The sequence below is a fragment of the Natator depressus genome, chromosome 9 (genome assembly GCF_965152275.1).
Source record: "Natator depressus isolate rNatDep1 chromosome 9, rNatDep2.hap1, whole genome shotgun sequence".
Lineage (NCBI taxonomy): Eukaryota > Metazoa > Chordata > Testudines > Cheloniidae > Natator > Natator depressus.
In genome coordinates, this window is record NC_134242.1 from 64,188,476 (window position 1) to 64,216,086 (window position 27,611).

At 50.0% G+C, this 27,611-nt stretch overlaps 2 protein-coding genes across 4 annotated transcripts; one reads left to right on the plus strand and one right to left on the minus strand.

Moving 5' to 3' along the window:
* Positions 1-210: 210 nt before the first annotated feature.
* On the minus strand, positions 211-18,210 carry CSTF2 (cleavage stimulation factor subunit 2). 3 transcript variants are annotated; one of them, XM_074964424.1, is made up of 16 exons: positions 17,951-18,209; positions 14,580-14,658; positions 14,130-14,299; positions 12,296-12,432; positions 11,433-11,552; positions 11,133-11,294; positions 10,710-10,833; positions 10,328-10,390; positions 8,841-8,900; positions 7,978-8,119; positions 7,439-7,593; positions 6,966-7,073; positions 6,751-6,905; positions 2,542-2,697; positions 1,975-2,100; positions 211-443 (listed from the first exon to the last, which is right to left on the minus strand). In XM_074964424.1, exons 1-15 carry the CDS (start codon positions 18,006-18,008, stop codon positions 1,978-1,980), a joined length of 1,812 nt encoding a protein of 603 aa, XP_074820525.1. In that variant the 5' UTR covers positions 18,009-18,209; the 3' UTR covers positions 211-443; positions 1,975-1,977. The 3 variants fall into 3 exon arrangements, with proteins under 3 accessions (XP_074820525.1, XP_074820524.1, XP_074820526.1); XM_074964423.1 differs by having other exon boundaries at positions 6,751-7,073; positions 17,951-18,210; XM_074964425.1 differs by lacking the exon at positions 8,841-8,900 and having other exon boundaries at positions 6,751-7,073.
* TYW2 (tRNA wybutosine-synthesizing protein 2) lies at positions 18,081-27,119 on the plus strand. The gene is made up of 8 exons (XM_074964426.1): positions 18,081-18,253; positions 19,435-19,519; positions 20,281-20,449; positions 21,620-21,818; positions 21,900-22,050; positions 22,179-22,288; positions 22,773-22,930; positions 24,603-27,119. The coding sequence occupies exons 1-8, from the start codon at positions 18,211-18,213 to the stop codon at positions 25,083-25,085; spliced, it is 1,398 nt and encodes a 465-aa protein (XP_074820527.1). The 5' UTR covers positions 18,081-18,210; the 3' UTR covers positions 25,086-27,119.
* The last annotated feature ends 492 nt before the right edge of the window (positions 27,120-27,611 follow it).

Here is a 27,611-nt window from a genome sequence, read left to right on the forward strand (position 1 = left end):
CTCAGTGTCTGCAGGAACCAAGTGACTAATGATCAATCCTGGAGCCGGAACATGCTGCAGCAGATGAAGGAATTCCCTGACTACACTGGAGAGAGGCCATCATGCCTGGCCAGGTGAAGGGCTCACACAAGCGACCCAGAGGCCTTTGCCATCTCTAGGGCTTCTGAGTCAGGCACAGAGAGAGGTGCCCGTTGGAGGCGGTTTCAGGTAGAGCCGTGGCCTGTACTCAAATCCTCCTCCAAGTTTATTTCAAATACTGTAAAACACACACAAAACACAGAATGAAAAGTACGGGGGTTATGCTGAGTGGGAAGAAGGGGGCACCCTTCCCCTGATGGCTGCACCAGGTCAGATGGTGATGAGGTGAAGCTGCTGCCTTAGGTGCCTCCTCCATCCCACAGGTCTGGATCTTCAGGGTTGCTGCCAGGGTCACCAAGTGTCTTCTAAACCATGCAAAAATAAAGAGGGATGCTTGAGGGGAGTGCACAAGAGGGCACCAGGCCATTCTGGATTCCCAGGAGAAATAATGGAGTGTGTCCGTAAAGGCCTTGGCCCAGCCCATGGGAATTTCCCACACCACAAAGGGCAGCTCCTCAAGGACCAACCCTCCTGCATTTCCACAGCCTTGTGAAAGGAGATGCCCCTCCTTTAAAGAAATTTAGCGCAGTGGCTGCAGACGCAGGGTTTTGCTGCGCACCACTGGCCACTGTTGCTGCTCTCTCCGGGACAGCTGAATACAGGCCAACAATGCACACACGTATCCCACTGCCTGGTCTAGCCCTCAGCCTCCCATATGATATGCAACACAGAAGCGTGCCTCCCACCCAACAGCTGCAGGAGCACTCTGAGCCTCCCCTCCCGCCACAAGCAGGGAGTGAAGCCCATATACTTCCCTGGGCAGGATTAACTGGGGCCCGTCCCCTAGAGCTGTAACGGCTAAGCTGAGCCTGGCCTGTCTGGGGAGGCCCAAAGAACCTCGTGGAGAGTGAAAGAGCACAGGGCTACCTGAGAGTCAGCATATCCAGTATGTTGGCAGTAGCTTCCAGCTTCACCTGCTACCAGCTTTCATTGGGTGATACTAGGGGGGTGTAACTAGCACCCTGCTTTACAGAGGGGAAACTAAGGCACAGAGCGTGATGTGACTGGCCCCAGGTCATACAGTGAGTCAGAGGCAAAGCGAGGCCATGCCCCATCTCTCGCTTACAGGAGTATGCGTGTTTATTGTGGAAGCTGTAAGGTCAGGGCTGGATTAGCTACAGTGCCACAAGGCTGGCCACACGGAAACAGACCAGCCCTAGCCCGGTACCTGCCTGACACAGAAATCACTGGAGATGCATCAGAGAGAGGAGTGACCCTCCCTACAACACACCTAACTAGGCAACCCTATAATGCAGTGGCTCTTAACCTTTCCAGACTACTGTACCCCTGGCAGGAGTCTGATTTGTCGTGCATACCCGAAGTTTCACCTCACTTTAAAACTACTTGCTTACAAAATTAGACATTAAAATACAAGTGTCACAGCACACTAGTACTGGAAAATTGCATACTTTCTCATTTTTACCATATAATTATAGATCAATTGGAGTATAAATTTTGTACTTACATTTCCGTGTATAGAACAGTGTAAACAAGTCACTGAATGAAATTTTAGTTTGTACTGACTTTGCTAGTGCTTTTTATGTAACCTGTTGTAAAACTAGGCAAATACCTAGATGAGTTGATGTACTCCCGGAAGACCTCTGGGTACCCCTGGTTGAGAACCACTGCTACAACACATGGGAGAACATGTGGCACCTAACCAGGGCAGGCCATCGGGCATCAAATTAAATGGCATGGTTAGGGGGTCTTCTCCATTTCACACTGCTCTCCATACTTCCCCCCACCCCCTTAGTTCATACAAGCTGTCCCATTGCCTTTCTGGCTTCAGCCTCGCCCCTCCCTGGCTGTAATAATGCGGCCTCCACCCCATCTCACCTGTTATGGAGCCCCAGTGGATTTCTGGATCTGCTCCTTTAGGATAAGGATGCTTTGCCTTTGCTCTGGAGGCAGCATGGCGATCTGGTCTGCAGTTAGCTGGAGAACCTGCATGATCAGGGCAGCCTGTGGAGAGAGGGGAGGATCTGCAACACCATGTGCAAGAGCAATTTCCCAGGAGGAAGGGCGCAGCAAAGGGTTACAGAAAAGCCAGTAAAGAGGAAGTTGTCCAGAGACCAGGCTGCTGGAGGGAGGGAAGGAGGAGACAGGACGAAGGCAAAGAGCAGGAGCAGTATAAACTCTCATCAACTGAAAGGACCTGGCTCACTGGCCACACCCATAGGAAAAGTTTCAAACCACCGCCTTGCTGCTGCTTATGAACATTCTCCTGGAAAGCTGCAGGAGCATTAACTCCCCAGGCTGATTTGGCCCCAGCACAGAAACTACAAGACGCTGGAGACTCTTGCTATGCCAGAGAGAAGGAGCGCTGAGTTCATTCCCACAGCAATAGGGTATCCAGCCTCCATCCCCTCCCTCCAAACCCTGAGTTGCCCTTTGTTCACTCACCTTCTCATGATCTTGGGGAGTGACCTGGTTCTGCCCAGGGCTAAAGCCACCTGGCTGGCCAGCTCCTTGTACCACCGCCCCTGGCATGCCTCCTGCTTGTATGCCTGCCCCTGGCAGGCCACCTCCTTGTATGCCTGCCCCTGGCATGTTGGGAACCTGTGGACAAAAAGAGATGGGATGAGCTGGGCCCCTCTGCTCTTGTAGAACTGTGAATAGTCTGAACAGTCATGGAAAGCACAATGCACCCACTAGAATGTAAAGCACGTAACAAGTCCCTGGCACCATGAAAGACTGATACCTATGCCCAGATGGGGGCTGAGAGTGGGGTGCCATGAGGAACAAGGAAATAGGCCCCCCAAATTCAAGAGACCTTAGTCCATGTAACCCCGGCAATAACAGCAGAAGGCCGGAGGAAGACCAGCCTTGTGGCTAACACCCTGGATTGAACTAAGGGTGGTTCGGTTCAGTTCCGAGCTCTGTCACCACACCCTTGTGATCTTAGGCAAGTCATTTAGGGCCAGACTTGAACATAAGAATGGCCATACTGGGTCAGACCAAAGGTCCATCTAGCCCAGTAGCCTGTCTTCCGACAATGGCCAATGCCAGGTGCCCCAGACGGAATGAACAGAACAGGTAATCATCAAGTGATCCATCCCCTGTTGCTCATTCCTAGCTTCTGACAAACAGAGGCTTGGGACACTATCCCTGCCCATCCTGGCTAATAGCCATTGATGGACCTATCCTCCATTAACTTATCTAGTTCTTTTTTGAACTGTTATAAGTCCTGGCCTTCACAACATCCTCTGGCAAGGAGTTCCACTAGTTGACTGTTCCTTGTGTGAAAAAATATTTCCTTTAGTTTGTTTTAAACCTGCTGCCTATTAATTTCATTTGGTGACCCCTAGTTCTTGTGTTATGTGGAGTAAATAACACTTTGCTAGACCTCTATCATATCTACCCTTAGTCATTTCTTTTCCTAGCTGAAAAGTCCCAGTCTTATTAATCTCTCCTCATATGGCAGCCATTCCATGCCCCTAATAATTTTTGTTGCCCTTTTCTGAACATTTTCCAATTCCAATATATCTTTTCTGAGATGGGGTGACCACATCTGCACGCAGTATTCAAGATGTGGGCGTATCATGCATTTATATAGAGGCAATATGATATTTTCTATCTTATTATCTATCCCTTTCTTAATGATGCCCAACATTCTGTTTGCTTTTTTGACTGCTGCTGCACATTGAGTGAATGTTTTCAGAGATCTATCCACAATGACTCCAAGATCTCTTTCTTGAGTGGTAAGAGCTAATTTAGACCCCAGCATTTATCAACACTGAATTTCATTTGCCATTTTGTTGCCCAGTCATCCAGTTTTGAGAGATCCTTTTGTAGCTCTTCACAGTCTGCCTGGTCCTTAACTATCTTTAGTAATTTTGTATCATCTGCAAATTTTGCCACCTCACTGTTTACCCCTTTTTCCAGATCATTTATGAATAAGTTGAATAGGACTGGTCTCAGTACAGACCTCTGGGGGACACCACTATTTACCCCTCTCCATTCTGAAAACTGACCATTTATTCCCACCCTTTGTTTCTGATCTTTTAACCAGTTACCAATCCGTAAGAGGACCTTCCCTCTTATCCCATGACAGCTTACTTTGCTTAAAAGCCTTTGGTGAGGGACCTTGTCAAGGCTTTCTGAAAAACTAAGTACACTATATCCACTGGATCCCCTTGTCCACATGCGTGTTGGTCCCCTCAAAGAATTCTAGTAGATTGGTGAGGCATGATTTCCCTTTACAAAAACCATGTTGACTCTTCCCCAATAAATTATGTTCATCTATGTGTCTGACAATTTTGTTCTTTACTATAGTTTCAACCAGTTTGCCCGGTACTGAAGTCAGGCTTACCGGCCTGTAATTGCTGGGGTCACCTCTGGAGCCCTTTTTTAAAAATTGGCATCACATTAGCTATCCTACAGTCAATTGGTACAGAAGCTGATTTAAATGATAGGTTAACAAATTATAGTTAGTAGTTCTGCAATTTCACATTTGAGTTCCTTCAGAACTCTTGGGTGACTACCATCTGGTTCTGGTGATGTATTACTGTTTAGTTTATCAGTTTGTTCCAAAACCTCCCCAAAAGACACCTCAATCTGGGACAGTTCCTCAGATTTGTCACCTAAAAAGAATGGCTCAGGTTTGGGAATCTCCCTCACATCCTCAGCTGTGAAGACCTAAGCAAAAAATTAATTTTGTTTCTCCACAATGGCCTTATCATCCTTGAGTGCTCCGTTAGCATCTCAATCGTCCAGTGGCCCCACTGGTTGTTTAGCAGGCTTCCTGCTTCTAATGTACTTAAACAATGTTTTGCTATTACTTTTTGAGTCTTTGGCTAGCTGTTCTTCAAATTCTTTTTTGGCCTTCCTAATAATATTTTTACACTTCATTTGCCAGAGTTTGTGCTCCTTTCTATTTTCCTCACCAGGATTTAACTTCCACTTTTTAAAGGATGCCTTTTTGCCTCTCATTGCCTCTTTTACTTTGTTGTTTAGCCAGGGTGGCGGTTTTTTTGGTCCTCTATGTTACTTTGAGGTACACATTTAAATTGAGCCTCTATTATGGTGTCTTTAAAAAGTTTCCAAGCAGCTTGCAGAGATTTCACTTTTGGCACTGTACCTTTTAATTTCTGTTTAACTAACTTCCTCATTTTTGAATATTCCCGCTTTCTGAAATTAAATGCTACAGTCAGTGTTGGGCTGCTGTGGTGTTTTCCCCACCACAGGGATTCTTTATTTTTATTTTTAAATTTAATTATATTATGGTCACTATTACCAAATGGTCCAGCTATATTCACCTCTTGGACCAAATCCTATGCTCCACTTAGAACTAAATCGAGAATTGCCTCTCTTCTTGTGGGTTCCAGGACTAGCTGCTCCTAGAAGCAGTGACTTAAACTGTCAAGAAACCTTATCTCTGCATCCCGTCCTGAGGTGACATGTACCCAGTCAATATGGGGATAGCTGAAATCCCCCATTGTTATTACTGAGTTTTTTATTTTTATAGCCTCTCTAATCTCCCTGAGAATTTCACAGTCATACCATCATCCTGGTCAGGTGGTTGGTAGTATATCCCTACTGCTATATTCTCATTATTAGAGCATGGAATTACTATCCACTGAGATTCTATGGTAAAGTTTGGTTCATTTAAGATTTTTACTTCATTTGATTCTACGCTTTCTTTCACCTATAGTGCCACTCCCCCACCAGCATGACCTATTCTGTCCTTCCGATATATTTTGTACCCTGGTATTACTATGTCCCATTGATTATCGTCATTCCAAGTTTCTGTGATGCCTATTGTATCAATATCCTCATTTAATATGAGGCACTCTAGTTCCTCCATATTATTATTATGACTTCTAGCATCTGAAAAAAGCACTTTAAAAACTTGTCTCTTTTTAACTTGTACACTTAGGCACCTAACTCCCACTGAAATCAATAGGACCTAAACACCTCTAAAATCTGGCCCTTAGTCTCCCTGTGCCTCAATTCTCTTTGTGGAATGGGACTGCATTCCCCTACCTCACAGCAGGGATTTGAGGAGAAATCTGTCAACAACTGGGAGGCGCTTGCTATTGCCTGAGGAGTGCAGGCGAGCTGGTCTGCTCCCCAGAGGCACTGCTCCCTGCAGAAATGTCTTGGCTCTCTCAAGCTAGCAGAGCTGGAAACATGGCAGGGGCAGAGCAAGAAGAGAAAAATGGAAAACATGCCTCCTTACCCAGTGCACCGTGGTTAGGCCTGGCAGAGGGGAGGGTAAGTCATAGGAAGAGGCTGGGGGGGCAGAGGTGGCCTGGAGGTCCCTACGCTTTTTCCAGACCTCACTTATATGTATTGGGAGTCCCACACAAGAGAGGTCAGGAGACTGATGCAGGCTGGCACATGTCATCGCTAGGACAAGAGCCAGCAGCCCCAGGTCCCTGCAGCCCACATGGTAATACCATGGTGCTAGCTAGCAGGGGATGCCCTGACCTAGGATCCCTTGGGAGGGGGAATGCTATCAATTTCCTGAGGTTTGCTGGTAGTCCTGGTCAGCTGGTTAGCATTACAAGTGGGATGCAGGCTGTTAAAGAATTGACATCACCTAGAACCCTGCCACTAAGTGCTTGTTATCTATCAGATTAAGACTAGAGAAGAAGACGCTGTGTGTACCTGTCTAGGTCCCTGAGGGCCACTTGCTCCCAAGTTAAGTGGCCCAGGTCCTTGAATTCCACCAGGCATTGGGCCCCTTGGGTTGGGGCCAGGGCCCCTGGGCTCCATTCCTCTGGCATCCATGCCTCTGGGTTCCATCCCTCTGGGCTCCATGCCTCTCGGTTCCATGCCCCTGGGCTCCATGCCTCTCGGCTCCATGCCCCTGGGCTCCATGCCCCTGGGCTCCATGCCCCTGGGCTCCATGCCCCTGGGCTCCATTCCTCTCGGCTCCATGCCCCTGGGCTCCATGCCCCTGGGCTCCATGCCCCTGGGATCTCTTCCACCTGCAGAGAAAAAACATGCCATAAGCAAACCACTGGAAGGGAATTCTGTGTCGGAGAACATTGGGGACACACACCCACTTTTGAAAGTTAAGCCTCCTTTGGTTTAATGACTGGCAGAAAACCAAGACAGGTCAGGGATGGTGTGTGAACGGCACCTGCTTTTGGTAAATGACAAATCTGAACTTCTCCTCCCCTTGCCCTGTGTAACTATACCTCTCCCTCCTGCCAGTGTCTCCCTCCAATCCTGTGTAACTTTCCCTGCATCTCACTTCACTGCTGAACTGTCCCACCTTCACGTTTTCCTCACATCCCTGGGTAACCGGCCCCTCTCTTGGTCATTTCACGTTTCATTTATGGCCTCTCACCTCGAGCATCCATCAAAGGCCCTCTAGGTTCTCCCATCAGTGGCCTGGGTTCTCCCATTGGTCCTCCCCTCATTTCATGTGGGGGTGGACCACGATTGTCATGGCCGGGCATATGGTGCATGGGTGGACCTTGGTGGGGTGGCCCAAGGTAACCTCTGTAGAGAGAGGGGAAAAACAGAGCAGAAGGAGAAAGGTGAGAGTGTGAATCAGACACAAGCTTGGCACCGAGCAGGTACAGTATTTTGACCACAGCACAAAGCCGGGTGCACAGAAAGTGGTGGAGTTTGGTACATAGGGATGGATGCTAATGTTTCCACCTCGCCCAGTCAGTCTGAGTGGCCACAAATACCATCCTCCCTTCCCGTTGCACAGCTGTGTGTACCTGGATCACCAGCACACATCACTCTGAGAAGCCAGCATGGGACTCAGCAGTTCACCCGGCAGGTAGTGCCACTTAACGATCACTCTGACCACAAGAGGCAGGGAGTCAGAGCCTCAAAGGCTCAGATTGGACCAGAGGATGAATTGCTACCACTCACCTGGGCTCCACTTCTCCAGTGACTGAGAGCAGGGTCCCTCCACGTGGGTCATTTGGAGCATCTCCCAGAAGGCCCCGGGGAGGTGGGCCGCTAGCAGGTAATGGTCCACGCTGCATAGGGGCCCTCGGGTCTGGCATGGGCACTGCCAGGGAGGCAAGCAAGGGAAATTACTGAGGTCAAGCACTGGCAAGAACAATCACACCAAAGTCCTCCTGTGAGACAGCACCACTCCTGTTGCCCCTGGCAGTGAGATGCAACTGAACCCCATCCTCAGTGCTCCCTGTAGCTCACAGACACACTGGCTTTGGACAGAGTCCACACTGCTGTCCATGATATGGCTGGAAGTGATGCACCACAAACAGGAAGGAAGTCTTCCCACAGACAACACTGCAGCTCACAGAAGCGGGTGCCCTCAGTGCTAAGTTCAGCCCTTCCTGTCCCCCACAGCGACTGCTGTGGCTTGTTGACAAAAGTCGAGAACCGAGATCACAATAACTACCAACAAGTCTGGTCACATCCAGCGTGAGTCACAAGGTCAGCTGTGAGCCTAAACAGCCCAGATCAAACCCAGTCACCCCACTTCCATAAGGTCCAAAAGCTGAGCATGAGCCTCCTCTCTCCCGTCTGTTTCCTCATGTGCTGGGTTAATCTCCTACCCTCTGTGCAGAACTCTAGGCTAGTCTCTCCTCCTACATCAGGGGGCAGCTCTGCCTTTGACAAGTGCTCACTTCCACACTGGGCAGACTACACAGAGCAGTCCCACGGCCCCAAGTGAAGGGAACCCTAGTGCTGAAGTCCAGGCTTTTTCCATGCATTCCACACTGAGCCCCGTGACAAAGGGAGCTGGCAGCTGTCATGGATACCTTGAACTCGCTCGATAGATGCAGGCCTGGCAGGTCCCACGGGCGAGAGCTGCAGGTTTCCTGGGTGAGCAGCAGGAAAAGAGGGAAAAGAGCAGACACATAAATAGCGTGCGCCCGCGCACACACGCACGCACAGACTCACAGACAGGCCTGCCTATACCACAGACCCACCGGTGCTGCACCAACTCCTTTCCCTCGATGGAGTGAGCTCATTCCTCATAAGGCAGGCTCCCACAGAATCAGACTGCATATTTTAAAGAGATGCTACCAATCTTTCAGGCCTGGCTTTATCAGATCTTCCCAATAATGACACTGGACGGAGACCATCCAATGCCAGTCCTGTGATGAGGATGGCCTCTTCTGCATGGCTTGAAAAATCCACTCCCCTAGGCACTATTTTGCCTGGTCACTGTGTGTGGGTGGGGGGCGGCACGCAGGGGACGGGGACCTACACCATCAAGTTCTGTTGCATTTACACTTTAATTTAAAATATATTAAATTTGTAGGCCTTACAGTTTCAGAATAACCTTCTGTAAGTGGGTGGCAGCATGAGGGGGTCAGATTGTGCCTGAGTGCACAGAGACAGCTCCATTGCCTCTGCTCAGAGCTTCCCCAAGCAGACACAGAAATTAACAAAAATCTGGTTTAGTTTCATCACTGCTATTCAAAGCCGGCAGAGAGCAGGGAAGCTGCTAAGAATTGTATCTATTTCACATGGTTGCTTCTTGGCAAAGCTCTGAGCAGCAGGGAGGCACTAGGGCTGTTCATGGGGGAGGAGGATCCAAAGGTGAAATCACAAGCCTCTCTCAGATTCAGCTGCTTTTAAGGTATGTAAAAATATGAGATCCCAAAAGGAATTTACCATGTTCTGCTAGAAGATTGAGGGAGGATATTCACTCCCCTCACATCCCACAATACGAAAGAACAGGGATCCCTTTGTTGTGATAAACTGGGGCCACTGGACAATAAGATGCCCCAACTTTAACTGTCTAACTGCATTAAATATCATTCCAAGACACTGGTGTACAGCCTTCCATATATGGAGGGAGGACTACGCAAAACATCTCCATAGAAACACTCTCTGCTTTGATCACCACTCTACACACATCACTATTCTGTGCAAAAGAAAAGCTATTGCTCCCTCTCCTGGACAAACAAAAGAAAGCACAGGAGACTCAACAGTAACCAATAGCAGGCAACAGGCTGGCTCGCCCACACCTGGACATGCTAAGTACCAGAAAGAGAGTTACTGGAGAAGGCCTCACTCTCCCTGCTCACTATACACACACTCAGACAGAAGGACAGGTGCACAGACTCTCAGACAGGCTGAGAAAACTTTTACACATTCAGTTAGCTTGGGGGGGGATTCCCTGATCTGTCAACAACTCCCCTGGCACGTGGCCTTGAACGTCTCAACGTCCTGGCCTGGAAGTAGGGATCCCTATGACACGTTGCATCAAACATAGATTAACTGACATCTGGTTTACCTTGTCCACGTTCCAAGGGCACTGGTCCACCTCCCGGCATCCCGACCTGAGGCTGCATTCCACCTGGGAGGGAAGAGCAGAGAACTCACAACCCCTCTTTCTGATTATCTGTCCCCAAAGCCCTCACTATTCTGCTCCTATAAAGATGCCCCACCTTGCCACTGACAGACAGATTTCCACCTGGCCTAACAGGCTGTAGAGACAGAGTGACCCCGTCCAGTTGGCTAACCCAAGAGTTACTCCCTAGGCTTCAAATCTTCCACATGTGCAACTGCCCCTCTTAAAAACCTGCAAGACCCCCGCACTCATGGGGTATGTTGTCCCTGCAGAAGCTTTGGGCAACTTTTACAGTTTGCAGTTCAGACATGCTCACACAGCTCACCTCCAGGAGCCAAGGGGCCGGGGCCTGGGCCGGCTACGGAGGCTGGCATCTGTCCTGGGGCTGGCACTCCACCCTGCATAGGAGGCTGCATCAGAGGAGGAGCTCCATTTACATGCATGCCACCCTGTAGAGGGAAGAAATCGCAGTGAGAACCCTCCTCACCAACAGACACAAGCATTGTCCCCCGCACCAGGATTGCAGGCGGAGAATCCCTTCTCACCAACAGACACAAGCATTGTCCCCTGCACCAGAGTTGCAGGTGGAGAACCCCTCCTCACCAACATGTACACACAATGCTCCCCCACACACCAGGATTTCACACTGAGAACCCTTCTCAACAACACACACCTACATCCTCCACACGGAGACGTCACACCCTTAATGTCCATCTCAATAATGTGGGCTGAACAAACAAATTCTTACTATGGGCTGTGGCTGGGACGATGGGGGATTCTGCTGGTTCATCTGTGCATTAGGACCGGGTCCAGGCCCGGGCCCGGGTCCAGGCCCAGGCCCAGGCCCAGGAACTGGCTGTGGGTTGCCTGGAATCAGAGGTGGAACACTGGTCTGACGATGCAGAATTTTCTAAGGGCAGAAGCGGGAGGAGAGAGAAGTTGTACATGCACCAACTAGAAACGGCCATTCCTGGAATCCACCCACAGCCCCAACTCTCCAGACAAGTGCCCCCGTCGATCCCAGACTGAGGAGCGGGATCATACATACCAGAGCAATCTCTGGATCGACGATCCTCATCACCACTTGGGCCTGCAGCAGGGCATATGCCAGCTGAGGGTTCTGGAGCAGCATGTTCCGTGCCTCCTGAGGACTGTTCTGCACACACAACTAAAGAGCAACACACAGATCAGAGCTCTCAATGGGCCTTGCTGCTGCTGCGCAGTATTAAGACCTTCACTGATAACTGTTGCTGCAATCCCATGGGGGCAGCGATGTTCCTGGAAATGCAGGAATGGCAACATCTCAAAGGGCAGGAGCGTTTTGCTTCGTTTGCCTGGTACGTTACACAGTGCTGGCATGGTTAATAAAACAATCAATAATGCACCTGAGAAACCCATACTGTGGACTGTCTGAAACACAGGGCAGCTAATAATGAAATCACACAGCTCAGGCTGCTCATAAAAATGTGTCTGATCCGCATCCTATTGTCCATGATCATCTCCTCTTCTCCAGGGTCCACAGTATTAGCCAAACCACAGGAGTGCTAACAGGGCAGTAGGACACAAATAACCCACCTCCCCGCCCCAGAGCAGCCATGGTTCCCCCAAAGTCCCTGCCTGCTTTTCACTGTCCACAACAGCGAGTCCTGCTATTAGACCAGCTCACGTCCTCGTCCAACTTGCTTATATTCCTCATGGCAACACCCAAGATACTGATTAAGCCTCTGGACCATTCTACCCTGCAGCAGCAATGGCACATACGCGGCATTAACAGGAGAGACAATGTCACAGAGTTGTGAGTGAGGAACTGCTGCTGCCCGGTTTCTCGTGTGATGGGGGTGCGGTTATTCTGCACTGTAAAACCACGGTTGCAAGTTTGTGACTTGGTCCAGCCACTTCGCTCCCACTCACCTTCATCTGCTTCATCAGCTCAAACATCTGCTCAGGTGGCAGGCTGGCAACTGCCCTGCTGATAGACTCGGGGGCGTCTTCAGGATTTATAGGGTCTCCATATGGTGACTCTATGATAGGGGCACCTGTGCCCAGGCCTGGCAGGGATAGAGACGGGAAGACAAAGAGGAAAGGTTAAACACACAAGTGTCCTGGGAACCCTAAGCTGCTGGTCTCGGTCTCGTTTCACATCACAGGAGTCGCCAGCACAATTGCTGGTGCTTTCTCACACTGACCCCTTCAGCTGAAAGGCTAGTAAGTCAAGGATGATGTAGTCACAGCTGCATCTTCACAAGCAGGAGGGAGGGAAATGTACTTTTGAAACACAGATTCAGGAACACCATTCTGCAGTTGGAGAGTATATGGGTCAGACTAAAAGTCTGGGCTCCAAACATGCCCAGAATTCCTACTAAGTCAATTAGGAGTTGAGGGCTGTGCCATGGTTCATTAGAAAGACTGTTTCACACAGATCTGTAATACAGTCTCCTACATGAGCTAGGACCATACATGTCACAATAATGTGGCCATTCTTCATACACCTCTTTGTCAAATGTGGAGCTTCACTAGTCACAAAAAGCAGGTAAGGGTAGGGGTTTGTCTGGTCAAGGAAATTACAATCCCCCTGAAAACTTCTACTTGCTATCTTACCTGCAGCATATCAGCTATCCGTGAGCTTTTCTCTGTCAACCTCACCCTGATTCGGGTGGGAGTACAGTAACTCCTCACTTAAAGTCGTCCCAGTTAACGTTGTTTCGTTGCTGATCAATTAGGGAACATGGTCATTTAAAGTAACGCAATGCTCCCTTATAACATTGTTTGGCAGCTGCCTGCTTTGTCCACTGCTTGCAGAAAGAGGAGCCCTTTGCAGCTAGCTGGTGGGGGCTTGGAACCAGGGTAGACTGGCAGCCCCCCATCAGCTCCCTGCTCCCCTTAGTTCCCTGTGCGGCAGCGGCCCAGCAGGCTATCAATTGCCCGCAATTCAGCTGTCCCTCCCCCCACTGCCATGTGCTGCTCCTGCCCTCTGCCTTGGAGCTGCTCCCAGGAGCCTCCTGCTTGCTGTGTGTGTGTGTGTGGAGGGGGAACGCTAATATCAGGGTGTCCCCCTCCCCCCCGTTCCTGCCATCCGCTTACCCTATCTCCATAGAGCAGGGGGTGGGACATGACAGGGCTCAGGATGGAGGGAACTTGCAGGCAGAAGCTGGGTCCTGATCTGGGTCAGTGTACTTAAAGGGGCAGTGCGTGTCTCTCTCTCTCTCTCTCACACGCACACAGTGTGTGCCTCTGTCTGCCATGCTGTCTCCCCTCCCGCTATTCATGCTGCCTTGTAGAGTATAAGGCTACATTAACAACGTGTTAACCCTTGAGGGCTCAGCTGAGTTCTAGTACATCATTTAGCAGTAAGGCATTCCCTGGGAAATATCTCACCCTCTGACTCCACCACCTCAACCAAGCTTCACAATCATCATTGCTGTGTACAGTATTAAATTGTTTAAAACTTATATTGTGTATACATATATATAATATAGTCTTTTGTCTGGTGAAAAAAATTTCCCTGGAACCTAACCCCCTCCCTCACCCACCCCATTTACATTAATTCTTATGGGGAAATTGGATTTGCTTAACATTGTTTCGCTCAAAGTCGCGTTTTTCAGGAACATAACTACAACGTTAAGCAAGGAGTTACTGTACTAGATTTTGTGCCTTGGCTAGTAGATTTTTGTTACAGATTTGTAAGGCTTGTGTAGGCCAAACATTATAGTAGCATTAATCCCCTCAACCCAAAGTTCAGACTCACTCTTCAGCTCCTCCTTATTCTTCTCACTGGCTGCGTTGTCCACACGCAATGCCCTCCCGCTGAACTCACGCCCATTCAGGTTCCGCATGGCGCTGAGCGCTGTCTCCTGGTCTTGGTATTCACAAAAGCCATATCCCTTTGGTTTGCCTGTCTCCCTGTCATACACCAACCTGGATAGCAGAGCAGAAAGAATCACAGGCATTAGATGCAGTACGGCACACAGGGAGAGTATTACACAATACCACAGCATTTCCAGACTGGTAACACCATCTCCACACCCTCCGTTCAGTCCCTAACAGGAAGACGGACCACCTCATTCAAAGCTTGTGTCTGCCAAGTATGCCTGAGACCCATCTGCTCGTGGCTGGAGTGCTGATGAGTGCAAAATCGACTACAGCTGAGATCACCTGTCTTTTTATGGGAGATGTCAAAAAGAGAAACAGTTCTCACCTGAAACTGACGACAGGTCCGACCTCTGAGAAAATGTCCTTTAGCTGCTCCTCTGTGGCTTCGTATGGAATATTCCCCACTATGGGGGAGAGGAGCAATGTATTAGTACAGACATCGAGTATCAGGAAAAAAACACAGGCACGAACATTTTTCCATGAAAAGACAGGAAAGAACAAAAATGAACCCAGGGCACGCACGCACGCACGCACACACACACACAGGTTTCTGGGAATCCGCTGCAGGGCTGCAGACTTTTGTGTATATACCATTCCTCCTGATACTCATGTTGGTGCAGTGTCCCATTGCTCGTACGGAATCCACGCTGGGGCACATTTTAGGACTCTGGTAATGTGCCTCAACCCACGTACAGGTCAGGAATTGCAGGAAAGTGGGCAGTTATAATAAAGTCAATGTTTGTTAAAATAATGGTTCCCTATTTTGGGCTGGATACCACTACTTATGTTTCAGGATTTTGTGGACTATTCCACCAGGCTCTTCCCCACCCCAAGCTTAATAATAAGCCTCTGGTCTCCAGAATGCCAAAGCTGCCTGCCTCCCTTTCAGTTGCGCTGCCCTAACCCACCATGGAGCGTAAAGTGCTCATGAGAGTTGGATTAGGAGCAGTCCAAGAGCTCCATGACTGTTTAGACTGTGCATAATCCAATGGGAGATAGCAGGCATTAGCTAGTACAGCTGATGTCCAAACAGGAAGAGCTGCCTGAAAAGGTTAGAAATCACCATGTGAAAAGATCTGACCTTATTTGTCAGATGAGTGGGTCACACACTGGGTCAGCGAATCACAGAATAGTGGAGCAATACTGGCTCAAGTTCCTGCTTTCTCCCCACTTTTACTACCATGCTGGTATCAATCAGTGCAGGACACAGGTATGTACAATACAGGAACTACAGCAAGCCTGGGACACCTTCCCTTTACTAGAGGGATGGCGGGTCTCATTTCATGTTTTTTCTGCCACTCTTTTCCTATCTGTTTTAGTGAAAATATTGGTGGAATATTTGGTTTAATCAGGTTTGGTGGTTCCTTAACTCCATTTCCATTTGCCTGAGGAGTATGAAGGGCCCATGCTGAGGAAGGTGAAGGGGACAGTGCCATGATTTCCCACAGCACACCAAGGTGCCTCTGCATCCAGGGCCCAATCCAAAATCTACTGATGTCTATTGACTTTGGCCCGGGCCCTTAATCAGTGCAGAATAGTCATAAATGGTGTGTATTCTTTTTAACTCCACTCATCACATCAATGTCCAAAGAATGTAAACACAGAAAGGCTCTGAGGAGGATGACATGGCAGAGGCTCAGAGACAGCCTGCACCCCCCGTGAGTAGAAAAATTGGATTTCTCATAGAGGAGTAGATCACTGGTCCATCAGTTCCACTATCACTGGCCCGTACTTGATGCTTCGGAGGAATGCAACTCCTGAACCCTGTTATACACCAGACTGATTGCACACTTCTGCACATCACTTGGAGGAAGGGAAGGGGGAATCCTACAGGTAGTTATTCTGTGACCTGAAGTATGTGATGTGATTACTTCATCTCAGCCTGTATAACAACCAATATCTCCTACAATTATCCAGCCCCTTTTAAAACCCCTCTACAATGTGACTCCATGACACTCCGGAGCAGCAAATCCTAGAGGCTGACTCTGCGCACCAGAAAGACATTTTCTTTAGTTTGTTCCAAGAGTACCTGCTATGACTTTGAGTGACCCATTCTTTTATATTGGGAAAGACAAAGGAGGTACTGTAATTTTCACTAACCCCTTCTAGTCATGTCTAATTTTTCCTTGTCCCGATTAAATAATCATAGCTTTTAAAAGCTTTCCATATGCATAAGCCGCTTATACAATACCAATTTATCAACATCCTTGCCTCGCTTTGGTCCATACAAACTGGATACACTACACCAAATAAAAACACACCACAGTTTGATATAATACCCACAGACAGTCTGTACCAACCCCACAATAGAGGGATGCTTATGACACATCACCATGCAGGTGACATGCATAAGTACAGAACTGTCTGGAATATGGAAATTCCATCCCACAAAAAACTTAAGAGTTTCCAAGTTTTTTTCATTCCAATTCAAAACAAAAAGTCAAAATCTTGAAGTTTTTCACAAGAACTGAAATTCCCCAAAAATGGTTTTGGAAACAATGAAACATTCCCACTGCCAAGCTCCCCCCTTGCAGATGGGCGGGCTTCCCAGCTCCCTAGGATCGCTGGCTGCCTGGTGTGCCTAACTGGCAGGCTGCTAGGTTGCCTGGCTTTTAGGGGATCCCAAATTCCCTGCCAGGCAGACAACTTGGAAACTGAATAAGAAGGCTATCATTTTTCATCGTAAAATTTTTACCAGCTGTACACAAGAGGCAGTACAGCAGAAAAAAGCATCATAGACACTTTAGCGTCTTTATGCACTTGCAACACTTTAGTCACCACTTGCTCAGGGTAAGTAAAGCATCTCTAGCTTTCTAAGTCAGCTTTACAGAAAGGAACAGGTGAGTTTTAGTGTCTGAGCTGGTAGACTTTCATGTCTGTTTTGCAAGGCTCCACTCTGTGCTTAACTTCCCTTTTACTGCCTGCCCTAGGTTTTCATGTGATGCCCAAGGCAATGGTCTCTTATATGCTACTCCCACCTACTGCAACAGTCCCCAGGGAAGGCTTTGGGGCAGGAGATCACATTGCTATGGGCATTATCTCTCTCCAGCCTGTATTTGGTGAGTCACGGATAGCACAAACATAGGTTTGAGAAGTGTTTTATTGAGAACTCATTCTGCTCAGAAATAGGTATTGTTTATTTCTGGGGGTCCATTTCTGACACCAGCATTGTGACATCACCATGATCACTTCAGCAAGCTGCTGTGATGTCACAGAGAAAGAGAGTGTGGGCCTCTGTGAGTGAAGTGTCCCTGGTTGTGGGGAAGGGGCAGAGAAGGGGATCTCTGCACCCAGCAGAGTAGGAGGGCTATTCTGTAGGCCTCTGTCGAGGGAAAGCCCGGTGTGAGTGTGAGTGTGTGTGGGGGGGGTCTCTGTTCCAGAGCAGTGGGTCTTAGCGGGGGTGGGAGGGCACCAGGGAAGGGGGGAACCTGGCAGAGGGAGGCTCCAGGGGGATTCCGTGCTCTGGGGAGTGGAGGCGGGAGAGCCGGGATGGGGGCGGATCTCGGGCGGGAGGTCCGGGAAGCCGATATAAGAGCGCGGGTGAGGGGAGGGGTCCCAGGAGCCGGGCAGGGGAGGGGGGAGCCGGTATGGCGGTCCCGGGCGCTGCCCCCCCCCCCCGTGACATATCTGGGTAAGGGAGTATTGGGGTCTCTATCCCGGGGGCGGGGGGGGTTTCTCTCCCCGGCTCCTCCTCACCGAACACAGAGCGCAGCGAGCGATCCACCGCGGGGTCCCGCACCGCCAGCCCCGCCATCCTTCACCCACCGCCGCTGCAGCGCTACAGTCCCCCCCCGCTTCCGGCACCCTCGTGCTCCGGCTGGAAACAAGCACAGCCACTTCCGTTCCGCTCGAGCCCCGCCAAGGCTCCAGGGTGTTTCCGGACAGCGGGCAGAGTCTAGCGGCGTTGGCAAGAGCGAGCTCTGCCGCCGTAACCAGGCGACCGGTCCACAGAAAAGATGGCGGCGGCAGGCACCGAACAACAACAACGACTCCGTTCCGGTGGGAAACACTAACCCCGCGCCTGTAGTTCCGCGCACGTCTGTGCCTCGGAGTCTCCCTCGCGAGGCGGGGAGCCGCGTCCAGCCAAGGGCCGGGGCAGCCAAGCAGTGAGGGGGCGGGGGCCGCGTGGCAGTGGGGTAAGGGGGCAGGAGGAAGGGGGCGCGTGGCCGTGGGGTACGAGGGTGCGCGGCAGGGGGCACCTGGCCGTGGGGCTCAGGGGCGGGAGGCAGGGGCTCGTGGCGGTGGGGAGGGTAGGAGGTTGTGCTGGGGCGGATGCGTAGGATGTTGTGCGGTGGTTGGAGCAGAGGGTGATGAATTCACTGTGATTTGTAAATAAATGGTGTGGCTGCTCCTGCTTAATCCTGCTGGCACTGCCACTCTCCGTGCCCTCGAGGGAGGCAGGAAATGCGCCTCTAGGGTTGCCACTTCTCCTGGGATTCTGCAGATTGTCCCACTTGTAACAGGGTGGCCAGTCGCTGGCCCGCGAAGCACTTCCAGGGCCATGAAGCATCCTCACGTTGCCCTTCAAGCACACTCACAGAGGTGGCAGCCTCACCGGCCACACATCCATCAAAGCCCAGTCCGGTTACCACATGGGCTGTGAAATCCAGATCAAGAGGTGCTGTAGTGCTAACAGGCAGCATTTCTCTCTGCCACCTCCCATTTTCCAAAGGGAGACTTCTGGGCATTTCTGGCGTAGGTCATGTTAATAAAGCTGCACCCACAGCACTGATTGGGTTGCTGGTGTGTGGTGCTCTCCTGCGACGCAGCTTTGAGATGCACACCTAGAGCATGCAGTGCTATGCAGGGCTTTGATAATGGGGATGTGGAGACTTCTGCCTCCATAAAGGTAAAAATCCAGCCCATGTCAATAGTAATCAAAAGTCACCATGATCTGATGGCTGTTTGGTGGCCTGTGTGAAATGAGTTCGTTGCTCTTGATCTATCTCCTAGTATATAAGTGTCCACATCACACTTGGTCCTGTTGTTGGCATCCTTAGCAGAGAGATCAGGGCTATAGGTTGCAGCAGTTTGCATCTTCAGTGACTCTTTTGGGGAGAAGTTTTTGGGTGCTGAGAGACATTCAGGCTGCAGCTCTCTGGAATTGCCAACCATGGGTTGAGTAGCTTTGCCTACTGCCAAGCCAGACAACTGGGTGGTGATGTTTTCTTCTCTTCTAGGTTCTGGCAAGATGGATGCCAAGAATTTGAATTCTGGTCCCATCTCTGTACTTATTACTGAGTCACAGTTTGCCCAGCGGTTCAGGTGCAGTATGGACATGCAGATGGAGGGAGAAAGATGAAAGACATTGTTGTACCTGTACTGAGCTGAACACGTGGTCATTAACATGGCAAAATTGAGTAAAAAAAAACTATCCTGTGGATCTGGGCTCACTTGAGTGGGAGCAGAACTCATAGTTCCAGACTAGTGCATCATTACTAGTAATAATCTGCTTATATCAACACACAGCCCCAGCTTCAGAGCATTAGGGGCTGCAGTGGAATTCTCACTCTCACAAATGATGGACCATTTGGTTGATCTCAGCCCAATCCTTAATGGGCATTGATCCACTTCCCAAAACTAGCACATACTGTAAATTGGAATGATTGCCGGTACCCATTCATAGTCAGGCCAGGGTGATGAGAGGTCAGAAATGAGATACAGAGCTTGCACAGCTGGCACTTGCCTGTACTATGGTTGCTCAAGTCAGCAATGACATCTCAAAGCCTTTACAAAGGTGGGTGGATATCATCCCCATTTTACAGAGGGGACACTGAGGCACCGAGGGATGCAGTGACTTGCCGGAGGTCACTCAGTGAGTCGTTCACAGAGCTGGGAATAGATTCAGCTCTCCTGACACTAGACCATGCAGTTTGTTACTCCAGGAGATGGTGATTTAATCAGGCCAGGATTGAACAATGTGTATAGAGCACTGCTCTGCTCAGGCTTACATGAGAGGGTTGCAGAAAAGCTAGAGGGTATAATGTAAGATGAATAAATACCTGAATACATCCTTGGACTTGCAGGGGGTATTTGGAGAGAGAGAGGATTCTGGATGTCTGCCATTGTGTGCAAAAGCTCCTGGATGGCACAGTGGCATTGCCTGTGCTGGGAGAGAAACTCACTGAGCAGCACCTGCAGGAGCTGCGGGAGAGCCTGCCCCCTGAGACGACATGCACACTGACGTGCATCCAGGTCAGTAAAGCACTGGCTTCCACAGTAGAATCAGGGGTAGGATTTACCGTACCAGGCTCTTGTGCCCCATATCCTGTCTCTGCGAATGGCTGCGTCCTCAGGGGTCATTGGCATGCCAACCCCTCCCATAATGCACCGTAGCCATTTGTACAATACATCACTTGAAGACAGTGAAATTCTTTCCTGACCCCTTCTGCCATCAGCTTAAGGGGAATTTGACTGAAATTCCCTGGGCCTATCTTAGCCTTGCCTGGTGCTGGCAGGGAGCTCTGGAGGACGTGGAGGCTAGGTAGAAGAGAAAGCAAGTTTCACTTTATAGTTTGATTCAGTTCCTATGTGTTTTATTTAGAGCCCAGTCCTGCCAGCTGCAGAGCGTGCTCCATTCCTGTGGAAATCAGTGAGAGATGAGGCTGTTCAGCAGCTTGCAGGAAGCACCTGGAACCTCAGGATCAGGTCCCTTTCTCCTGTGAGGTTGGGAGCATGTGCTGGGATTGTCTGAGTTCAGCAATCCTGAGTTCTACTCCTCCCTAGCAGGGTTTGATTGAATTCCTAAGTCTCAATTGAGGGTCTCCTTGGCAGGGACCTCATGTGTCACTGATGGAGCAAAGACTTTCACTCTAGTGCTGTGGGAGATGGGATTGCAGGGAGCAGTAATATTCCATTTTAGCTGCTTTCCCGTGTCTGTTTGCACAGGGCTTACTAGGTGCTTCCTCCACAGCCAGCTGGGAAAACACCCAGCACCAAAAGGAATAAATTCCTGCGGCATTAAACAAGTAGACAAATCTCTCTGCTTTAAAAGGAGGAGATTGTGCCCTCCTTGCAGGGTCCCCAGGCCCATCACAGTCTCCAGGAGCTGCTAGTGCGATGGGTAACTCATTGCCTTTATTTAGAGAACAGTAGATGCTCCAGCCTGAGGGACTTTATCTGGAGATGGTGGATGTGGCCCATGGGTCCTGAAGCCCCTTCAGTCTGTTGTGGGTTAGTACAGCCAGTATGGTGGAAGAATCACACCCGGCAAGCTGGACTTTCCAGTCCCTGGGGGAGGTAAAGGGAAATGATCCAGCACAGCAGCTGTGGTAGGGAGATTCCTCCCACACATATCCTGTCACAGCGCAGGGGGGGAGAGAGCCTATCTCAGCATCAGTTTTTTCCTTTGTGTTTCTTTCCCAGAACCCCCTTCCCTCGAAGGCAGCACGAGTCCAGTCGCCCGCCCGGAAGCTGTGCAGGGAGCTGCAGCGTTTAGTGTCAGACTCTGGGGGCAGGTGGTCAGATGAGCTGGAGGACGATCTCCCTCGTTCCTGGCAGCGGCATGGAGACCTCGTCCTGCTGAGCAAGGACAGCTTCAGGGCTGCATTGTGGAAGGAACTGGGTAAGAGGGACCTGTGGCTCTGTCTTCCAAGATGCACTGAACCAGCCTCCTCTAATCCACCTGCTTGGGGCTCTCTTCCAGGACCGGAGCTCTGGGAAACAGTTGCTTCTGCTCTGGGTGCCCGACGCATAGCCAAACAAGGGCGAATATCACCAGATGGGGTACGATCCCCCACAGTGACCCTGTTGCTGGGGCAGGATGGCTGGGTGGAGCATGTGGACAATGGAATCAGGTAGAAGGGGGGGATGGGGTAGGGGCGGTAGAAGCAGGAAGGGGCTGTCGAGCCAAGATGCCCCTAAGAAGGGGTCACTGGCCAGCCCCATGTTGGTGGCTCTCACTGGCCCTATGGTGTTTTCCCAGATACACGTTCGATGTGACCAGGTGCATGTTCTCTCCTGGAAACATCACAGAGAAGTTGCGGGCGGCGTCGCTGCCATGTGCCGGGGAAGTGCTAGTGGATCTCTATGCAGGTAACTGTCTCTGGAGCCATGGGAAAGGGCTGGCTTCCTCCTCTGAGTTTTGGGAATCATGCTCCTCTCTGTCATTCTGAGGAGTTTGCTGGGGCTCTGACCGCAGAGCCTGTGGGCCGTGGATTACTGCTCCCCATCCTCCTGTCTGGAACCACCCCCGGCCCCAGATAACATAGACTGCCCTGTTGATCACAAGAATTCAGTTCATCCCAATGTTCATTATTTGCTCAGCACTATCCATCCAGTGGCATCCTCCACCCCATGCTTGCTGTAGTATCTGTCCAGTAGCCAATGCTGTGTGCTTAACAGCAACTTCAGCCCCTGGAACCTTCTCCCTCTCCCCCTACGCTCTGCCAACAGCCTCAATCCAGTCGTTCTCTGCTGCTGCGAATTAGGCCTTAACCCTGAGCCTGAGCATTTTGTTCCCACACTGTGGATGCCTCGGGACTGTGCTGCCAGCGATGCCTGTCTCCTGTGCCCTCAGGGATTGGCTATTTCACAGTGCCGTATCTGGTTCACGCCGGTGCTGCCTTTGTCCATGCCTGTGAGTGGAATCCCCATGCTGTGGAGGCCCTGAGAAAGAACCTTGAGCTGAATGGCGTGCAGGATCGGTGTCAAATCCACAAAGGGGATAACAGGCAGGTGAGCAGAGAACAACTCTTCTGCAGCTGAGGGGGCACAATGGAGTCTTAGGGAGGGGAATTCCAAGGGTACAGCCCATGCTGCTGAGACCCCCTAAAGGGGGTGATGTGCCTCTGAACTCTAAGCCGGCTCTAGATGTCAGAGGAATTCCTTTCCCAGGAAACTGCTCTTCTCCCCCCATCCTCTCCTCTTTCTGATGTGGCAGAGTTTCTTCCCCATGGTACAAGAGATGGGAGCAAAGGTCCAAAGAGTCTGTGTGGGAGAGGTGGGCTCTGTTATGTTTGCACACTGTAGGAGACAGGGACCTGGTGCACTGAGGTCTGGTCAGACTGACTCGATAGTTCTAGAGCTCAGAGACGAGAAGAACCTAATAGGTCTCATCTCCTGGAGGGCTTGGAGTGTGTGTTCCTGGGCGGTGTCCAGTGCCCCAAACAATGGGGCTGCACATCCTTCCCTTAGGAAACTGTAGATCTGTCTTCCTGTCAGGACTCCTGTCTGGTTAGCCAGCAGGCCCAGCTCATCCTATTGCTGTCAGAGACATCCCCATGTGCGTCCTAAATAACTCTCACATGTCAGACACTTGCCTCTGGTTATCAGACCCCGCTACATCCTTACTAGTTGTTCTGGCCACGTCAGGCCCGACACTCAACTTCATTATTATTTATGTTACCTTAGTGCCTAGCAGCCCTAGCCAGGGACTGGGGCCCCCACGTGCTACTGCTGCACAAACACAGATGGTCCCTGAAACAAAGAGCCTTCAATCCATCTTGATGCCTTTCTCTGTCTGTCCGTAACACAATAACTTTTGAATGCTACAGCCGAGCAGTTCAAATTTCAGGGAATATTCTCAGCCTCAATGTAATTGTCTGTAGATCAAAGAGCCATTTGATGGCAGCCAGTATCCTCAGCTCACCTCTGTGCAGCCTTTCAATACAGTTTAAAATGTGTCAGAATGACACAATAAAATGAGAATGGTGGGGAGAAGGAGGGCATGTGGGGGCACTTAGCCCCCCGCATGGGAGACCTGGGAATGGGGGAGAAGGACGGCATGGGGGGTACCAAGTCCCTGGCATGGGGAGAATGGGAGACCCGGGAATAGGGGAGAAGGAGGTCCTGGGGGGCACACCGAGCCCCTGGCATGGGGAGAATGGGAGACCCAGGAATGGGGGAAAAGAAGGACCTGGGGGGCACACCGAGCCCCCGGACTTGGGGGAGGAGGTGGGGGTGGGTTGCAGGGAGTCCCTGAAATAGAGGGGAATGGGAAGGTGGCACACAGGGAGCTTGTAGAAGAAAATGGAGGGATGGAAGGAGCATGTGCAATGAGCTCAGCCTACAGAAGCAATGATGCTAGTTAATTCTCAGGTAGGACAGGGGCTGGAGGTGGCTCTGAGGAGGTACAAGGGCAGTGGTGGAGCTTCATGGTTCTGGTGAAAACTTTATATATTACTCTCAACTCACAGTAAGAGCATGAGAGCAGTGCCCACTTTTACCCAACCCCTTCCTATGGTAGATGGCAAGAGACAGAGCTGTGGCAACCTTTATATACTGAAGAGAAACTTTCCATGGTCTGCAGTGCCTTGCTTGGTGTATTTTCCCCTCCCTGACATGGGGCCCTCTGTGGTGTATGTCCTTTCACCATGCCATCCTCCTCACCTCCCCGTGTCATTTCCAGCTAGAGCTGCAGGACGTGGCCAACAGGGTGAATCTGGGGCTGCTCCCCAGCTCAGAGGAGGGCTGGCCTATCGCCTGCCAGCTTTTGCGGAAGGGCACAGGGGGCATTCTCCACATCCACCAGAACGTGGAGTCCTTCCCAGCAAAGGCTCATTTGCACAGTGGCCACTTGGAGGAGCAGCAGCTGCAGCAATGTCCAGAGCAAGCTGTATCCAACAGGCAGGAGGACAGAATGGGCCAAAGGAACCGCAGGAGCCGAAAGGATGCTGACATCATGGATTCTGGGAGGAAGACCCAGGCAGCTGTGACCAGGGCCGAGTGGCAGAGGTGGGCAGAGACCACGGGAGCGCGAATCAGGGTTCTGCTTCAGCAGCTGCATGGGAAGCCTTGGAGGACAAACATTCTGCACATTGAGCCAGTGAAATCCTACGCACCCCATGTGTATCACATAGTCCTGGATCTGGAGTGCCGCCCCCTCTCTTAGTTCACAGGGGGAGAGTGGAGTGCACCCTTGAGATCCCCAGGAATGTCGCCCTCTCTGATAGCAAACACTCAGGGGAAACTCCGGGCCCAAGCCTGAGAAGTGCACAAATCCTACATAGAGTTGAGTGCTCCCAGCTGGCACCCTGTGAACTGGTTCAGTCTGACATTGGTCTTTGTCTTTGTCTCCTGGAACCCCTCATCTCTCCAGACTGGTGTGTAACAGCTTGACCTGACCATCATGGTGCTCCCTGCAGCTGGTGCATTCCCTACTCTTTGTGATCTTCACTCTATTTCCTTTTCCTGCAACCAGGTAAAACATTTGTTGTAAGTTTTATCTGCATGGGTCATGTCTTGCTGTTTTTCCCAGCGGGATGGCAGAGTTCTCCAGCACTCCGCTCCAAACTCTGTTCTCACCACTGATGCCAGCCAGAGACCTGGGCATATAAACTTAGCAGAATGTCTGAGTTCAGATTCACCAGTTGAGCCAGAGAGCATCTCAGTCCTGCACAGAGACTGCCACTGGTGCTAGGCTGTGGGCAAATTGTGGCTCTGTGACCACTAGGGCCTAGGCTGAGCCCTTGTGATCTAATCAGAAAACGCTGAGTGCTTTGCTCGTGGTATTCATTTTTTGTGGACATGTGAAGAGCTCCAGGACATAGTGCAGTCCCTGTGAGCTGACCTTGCTCCCTCCACTGCTGTCCTGGTCTATTCCTAATTACCGCACTACAATCCTGATCTTGCAGTGAGCCCCTGTACAGGCAGATCCCCACTGATGTAAGTGGGGCTCAGTGTGGAGCCAGTTGTGGGATTGGGCCCTATGTACTTTATCACAACAGATATGAACTTTCCCGTTTCTTAGCATCTAAGCGGGCTTGTTCATGCTTTTGTTCCAAGCCTGGATCTGAAGTTGCTATGATGTTTGCCCACAAGTTTCAGGAAGCCCAAGCAAGCAGTTCCTGTGCTACTTCTTGGGATTTTTGGCCTGTCTCTGTTTAAAATAGTGAGAAATGAATGAATGTAGTGCTACTGAAAGGTGCCAAACGGGGATCCCTGGAGACCAGAGCCTCTCCCCACAGAACAGATGCAGAGTCAGTGCAAGATTTCCCCACCCAGCAATTCTGCCTCACTCCTGCCCTGGATGGAACATAGGAACTGCCAAACTGGGTCACGCCAGTGGTGTATTGTAGTCTCCCATCTCTAACGGTGGCCAGTGCAAGCTGCTTCGGAGGAGGGTGCAAGAAACCCTGCAGAAAGCAGTTATGAAATATCCTGCCCACAATAATAATTGCTTCCTAATCCCTGTATGTTAGAGGCTGGTTTGTGCCCTGAAGCAGGAGGTCTTAAATCCCTTCCAAACCTCTGCATTATTTGTAACCCTCACCATTCTAACTTGTGATGCCAATCCTTGCTGAGGTCAGTGAGATCTTGTGGCGGTGAGTTCCACAGGTGAATTGTGTAATGTGTGGAAAAAGTATTTCCTTTTTATCAATTTTTAATTCACCACCTTTTGCTTTCATTTTGTGTCCCCTTGTTCTTCTACAGTGAGAGAGGGTGAAGAAAAGCTCCTGACCTGCCTTCTCAATACCATTCATTGCCACCTCCTCTCCAGTGATTAATGCTAAGAGGGTAGCTGCCCATTTAATCCTTGGCCTTGATATAGAAACTGCCAAATAGGAAGCTATTTGGGATGTTGGGCTTTTCAAAGGGGCCACCTGTTCACTAGGAACTGAACTGGAACCACCACATTGATTTCACATAACCTACTGCTCAGCAGCCATGCAGTGGCAATGACTTCCAGTTACTGCTGACCGAGGCTGCAGTCAGGCCTGTGACTGAGAGGTGAAAGGCTCCGGATTAGGGTTGTTGATTAATTGCAGTTAACTCACACAATTAACGAAAAAAATTAATCGCGATTAAAAAAATTAATCACGATTAATCGCAGGTTTAGTCGCACTTAAACAATAGAATACCAATTGAAATTTATTAAATATTTTGGATGTTTTTCTACATTTTCATATATATTGTATTCTGTGTTGTAATTGGAATCAAAGTGTTTATTTTTTATTACAAATATTTGCACTGTAAAAATGATAAACAAAAGAAATAGTATTTTTCAATTCACCTTATACAAGTTCTGTAGTACAATCTCTTTGTCGTGAAAGTGCAATTTACAAATGTAGATTTTTTTTTGTTACATAACTGCGCTCAAAAACAAAAGAATGTAAAACTTCAGAGCCTACAAGTCCACTCAGTCCTACTTCTTGTTCAGCCAATCTCTCAGACAAACAAGTTTGTTTACATTTACAGGAGATAATGCTGCCCTCTTCTTATTTACAGTGTCACCAGAAAGTGAGAACAGGCGTTTGCATGGCACTTTTGTAGCTGATATTGCAAGGTATTTATGTGCCAGATATGCTAAACATTTGTTTGCCCCTTCGTGCTTCAGCCATCATTCCAGAAGACGTGTCCATGCTGATGATGCTTGTTAAAAAAAAAATGCGTTAATTAAATTTGTGCTGAAGTCCTT